We start from the raw sequence: 4,707 nt of genomic DNA, 5'->3' as shown, positions 1-4,707 counted from the left end.
GTATATTCATATCAATTATTAAAACAAAATATTCAAACAGTTTCTTGTGAAGTCATTTTTATTTAGAAAAATGTTGATAATAATGAATGAGAAGTGTAAATCCTTGCTAAACTTTCTGGCATGTAGATGCGATCATTCTTCTAACATGTATAGCAAACCGTCCCGATTGAAGCTTTCAGCTGCCAATCAAAATGAAGGATAAATCTCTACACCTGTCTCTTATACACATCTAGATGTGTATAAGAGACAGATATATACCTTATATATACAATGCCTTATGCACTTACATTATTACAAGCCTCTGTGGTTTACAATAAAACTGTACCTCCTACAGCCTGCAGAAAATGAGTTAAGTGTCTGTGGACTATAAGTATATGTTGACATTTTTTTTTTCAGATAAGCCTATAGATTTAGGAAACCCAAATATATCAGAATACTTATCAAATAAAAACTAACCTTTATGTCGAAGTACTGTGAAGGTGTGTAGGACTACTGGACGACGACGACGTACAAGTCAACCCACGTCGATAATTATGGTTAAGTACCGTAGGCCCATAATAATACGTTCTTCCCAATATCTCTCAGATTTACTGTATAAAGAGAAGAGAGGTAATAGGTATGTGTTAAGAAATGTTCTGCCGTTTTCAAACCTCTTTTGTTTGTTTGATCTAATGTACTTCTCGTTTAGTTAATACTGCATAGGTTGATGATAATGAGCAGATATCCTCTTGAAGTAATCCGGTAAAGCATTGTTTAAGGGCTATTGATTGGCGATTGTTGCAAAACAGGCACTTTGTGGGATGAGTGTATATCAATTACAGTGTCTGCGATGCGGCTCCATTTGGGATTTTAATGTGTAGGATGTGTTATGATGCACTTTAAATGATTTGAACCCAGAAAACACATCTTATAATATTTCTGTACGTTGAGTAGGTTTACGTTGTCATTAGGCTCTATGTAAGAAAATATTGTTAATGCAACTTCCGAAAGAGCAACGTTTACAAAGTTATTTAGTCAGAAATTAGTTACGTTATAAATACTGTACGTCTATGGTTGTGTATGTTGTGGTTAAGTTTATGTCAGGAAATATTGTTAATGTAACGTTGCAGAGACGTTTGCAGCGTTATTATGCTACCATTTTGGTACAAATATAATCAAGTTTGTATACTATTGCAATCATGTTTGTATAAAAGCATTAAACATTTACATAAGGCCTATCTATAAATTATTACAAACAATATGTGTTTTTTTTCTTAGTAATTATGGATATTTTGTAAAATATTAGTTGTAAAATTAAAGATATGTAGTTTTATTTTTTTACCACAGATTTTCTTACCAAAAGATGTCAATGTTTATACTAGACACAGCGTAAAATGATTTCATCAAATCAGCTACTTCCTAAAGCGAAAATAATGGTAATCAAACTGAACGAATATGTAGGTCCAATCGTAGTCTGGCCCAAACGTTCAAGAGAGATGGGCAATTCATCTTGTAACAGTTTTGACTATTTGTATACACCATACAACATGCTGTATCCAATAAAATGCAAGCACTAGTGTAGGTTATGGATTTGAGTGCAGCCTATATTATTTGAATCTGTTTATTTGTTTTGAAATTGTATAAACTTTTTTTACTGATTATTGTCAGTAGTAAATCATTACCATGCGTCTGTTCATGGTAATTAGAAGACAAATGAGACGGGCCTAAGTATTATTTATTTGGGAAAACACAGTATATTCATATCAATTATTAAAACAAAATATTCAAACAGTTTCTTGTGAAGTCATTTTTATTTAGAAAAATGTTGATAATAATGAATGAGAAGTGTAAATCCTTGCTAAACTTTCTGGCATGTAGATGCGATCATTCTTCTAACATGTATAGCAAACCGTCCCGATTGAAGCTTTCAGCTGCCAATCAAAATGAAGGATAAATCTCTACACTGCTCAAGCAGCGCTGTATGCTTACGATCCGTTATCTTCATTGGTGTATGGTTGTCCAATTGTTTAGTATCTTACGGTTGAGTGATCCGCTTAAGCCCCGCCCACTTATGTGCCGTATCTAATAGGAAGATAATGTCTTCTGTATACACAGAGTTGTATGCGCTTACCACTCAGGTTCATGCGCTATATATTGCCAGCATCGTCTGCCACAGTCGACTATTACTAACCCTAGCGATTTTATTGAATCATTCCATAGGCTCTAGCTTTCTGGAGGAGTTAGTGTGATCTGTCTTTTGTAGTGTGGACTCCAATAATTCCACCAGTATTTGCCGCTGATCTTTTGAGTTCAGATTAGATAAGGTAGAAGACTCTGCGTTTTATTAACCTGGCTCGAGCGACCAGGGACCGAACTCTTTATTACGTTGATTAATACGAGTATGGACACTTTGAACGATTCGCTTCCGATGCTTGAGGAACTAGTGAATTCAGAAGGATCCAGAAATCATTCCAGACTTGCAGACATGACTACCCTCCACAGTCAACCCCCAGTCACACAATGTCAAGCGAGCCCTGAACCACAGACGACCAACATAGGAACAACCACTCCGCTGTCATCACGTAAGATGCGTTATCATTGTTTGTAAGACATAACAAATCTCTCTTGATCTCTAGGATTGGCGTTGATCTACATAACTAGGGGCTAATTAGGTAACATAATTTAAGCTGCATCCCTTGTAATGGTGACATGATCAATTTAGGAATCCGGTTAGGATTAGAAACTATACATAATACGCGTAGAGATTAATTGAGGATTATAACGAATGATTCTGGTTGAATGAGCAAACATGATCGGCTGCAGTACGCAACATTCCTCATAAATGCAAAGCTCAGTGACTTAAGACCTAAAGCCAGGCTGCTTCATCAAACTATGATGTTCCGTTTGAAGGGACTTCCCCTATTTAATGCATATTTTTATTCCAATTTCTTGATCTTTAAAATAATTTCACAATTATATTTTTAAAATTTCACTGAAATGTTTCACGACATTAATTTTTTAAATATAGTAATTCGTTAGGTATAGCTTGTAACCTTGTTCAGATTTATCTGTTATATACATTAAATTATACAATGATAATAATTACATCTGGATATTACCGCTAGCTTAAAAAAAAATTGTGTTAATTTTTTATGAAAATTCGTTAACTAAAGATAATTGGAAAAAAATGGTTCAATTTGGGATGTTGCCTAATGCAGCGTACCTGTAGACCAAGTATGTCTGAGCTGTTAAGCCGGTTCCTGTGATTTCACGTGATATTAATCCCTAAACCTGTCCTAGTTCTGTAGGCTAATATTGTTATATCAATAAAAGTTAGGAAGTTTAATTGTTAGTGAAACAGGAACACTAGACCGTGCTAATAATGTGTTACAGAACGCAGAACGGAGGCCCAATTCACCTAAAACGTAGTAACATACAAAGGTACTTCACAACGAAGGACGCGGTTAACAATATCTACAGTATACCAGCTCAGCCAAAAACTACAATATAAAAGACAGATTTTTTTTTAGCCTACATGAACCGTGAACACATCTAGGCCAGGATACGTTCATATGCACAATATAAGTATTGTTAATGATTAAAACAGGAATTCAGTTTTCTCACACAGGCCTAAGTTTGCTTACAAAATTGTGCTTAGAACTTGGCCTGGGTTGCGACGTGTTTTGGTTTTAGGCAGAGAGGTGGCTTAGGGTACCTACATAGGCCTACATCGTGAAACTTAGACAGGCGTTGTGGTTTTGCTGAAAACATATGGATGGTTGATCAAAATCTTGGTGTCTAAGTGTCCTTGGTCAATATGCAATAACTAAACCATATGATAGAAGCATACGATCGTCATAGTTATTGTTCAAGAGTTCCTCTCAGGCTATTGACCACAGCCGGGTCGTGAGCTTGTTAAGGAACTGAATACTCAGTCTTTTCCTGGCACACATTTTAGTAACCTCAACCTTCGATTCTCTCTGCACCCACGAATTCGTCTTTCTATCAATACAATTTCCTTTACCCACAATCAATAGAAAAAAAACGAACTACCAGCCACCCAGGGAGGAATGTTGTGAAGATTTGAACAGCAAAATATACCTTGGCGATTATCGTTAATTGGTGCGAATGTGGCGTAGCACATTGAATGTTTTGAAGTATGTGCGCTGGCATTGTTCGACCATGCTACCCTAGCTAGGCCTAATATGGGTCCGGGTTGTTGAATTTGTTGATATTAAGTCACTGAATTATTCTTAGATGGCATCATTGTGAATATAGTATAATCTAGCCTCAAGCTTTGTATGCATGTTTACTCTCTGTAACCTAAATTCGTTCGATTCCATTTACTAATTGATTCAGTTTTGTTATGGCCATTGTTCATACCGTGTGCTTAACTACTGGTATGTAGTTAAGGTCATGCTAAAAGTTGCTGGGCTGTGAAGACATGTCTTTTGATACCTTGTGATATCCTCTATGTGTGAACAAATCCATATCCCTTACAGTATTTTAACTGATACCCGGCGTGAAAGTCTACAAGCATTCACACGTGCGTTGTTTGTACGCCTTCAATAATTATTATAACGGTTCTTTTACTAAGCATTTTATTAGGTGTGCGTATTGTGTATAAAATTTAATGTAACGTATTTTGTATCCTATGTATATTGTCCTAATTGATATATATATATATATATATATATATATATATACATATATACATATATATATTTG

The 4,707-nt window shown here is 35.4% G+C and overlaps 1 protein-coding gene across 1 annotated transcript in view; it reads left to right on the top strand.

Moving 5' to 3' along the window:
• Positions 1-2,078: 2,078 nt before the first annotated feature.
• The window catches only part of LOC117103865 (pituitary homeobox x-like), a 17,671-nt gene continuing 15,042 nt past the window's right edge, over positions 2,079-4,707 (top strand). The window contains exon 1 of the mRNA XM_033244480.1: positions 2,079-2,561. Within this exon, the coding sequence (XP_033100371.1) occupies positions 2,381-2,561 (181 nt within the window). The 5' untranslated portion in view covers positions 2,079-2,380. The remainder of the gene's footprint in view (positions 2,562-4,707) is intronic.

This window comes from Anneissia japonica, unplaced genomic scaffold (assembly GCF_011630105.1).
Source record: "Anneissia japonica isolate Jap-2015-1 unplaced genomic scaffold, ASM1163010v1 scaffold3862_len378127_cov164, whole genome shotgun sequence".
Taxonomy (NCBI): Eukaryota; Metazoa; Echinodermata; class Crinoidea; order Comatulida; family Comatulidae; genus Anneissia; species Anneissia japonica.
Note: the sequence above shows the minus strand (reverse complement) of the source record. Positions and strands in the feature narration are given on the sequence as shown.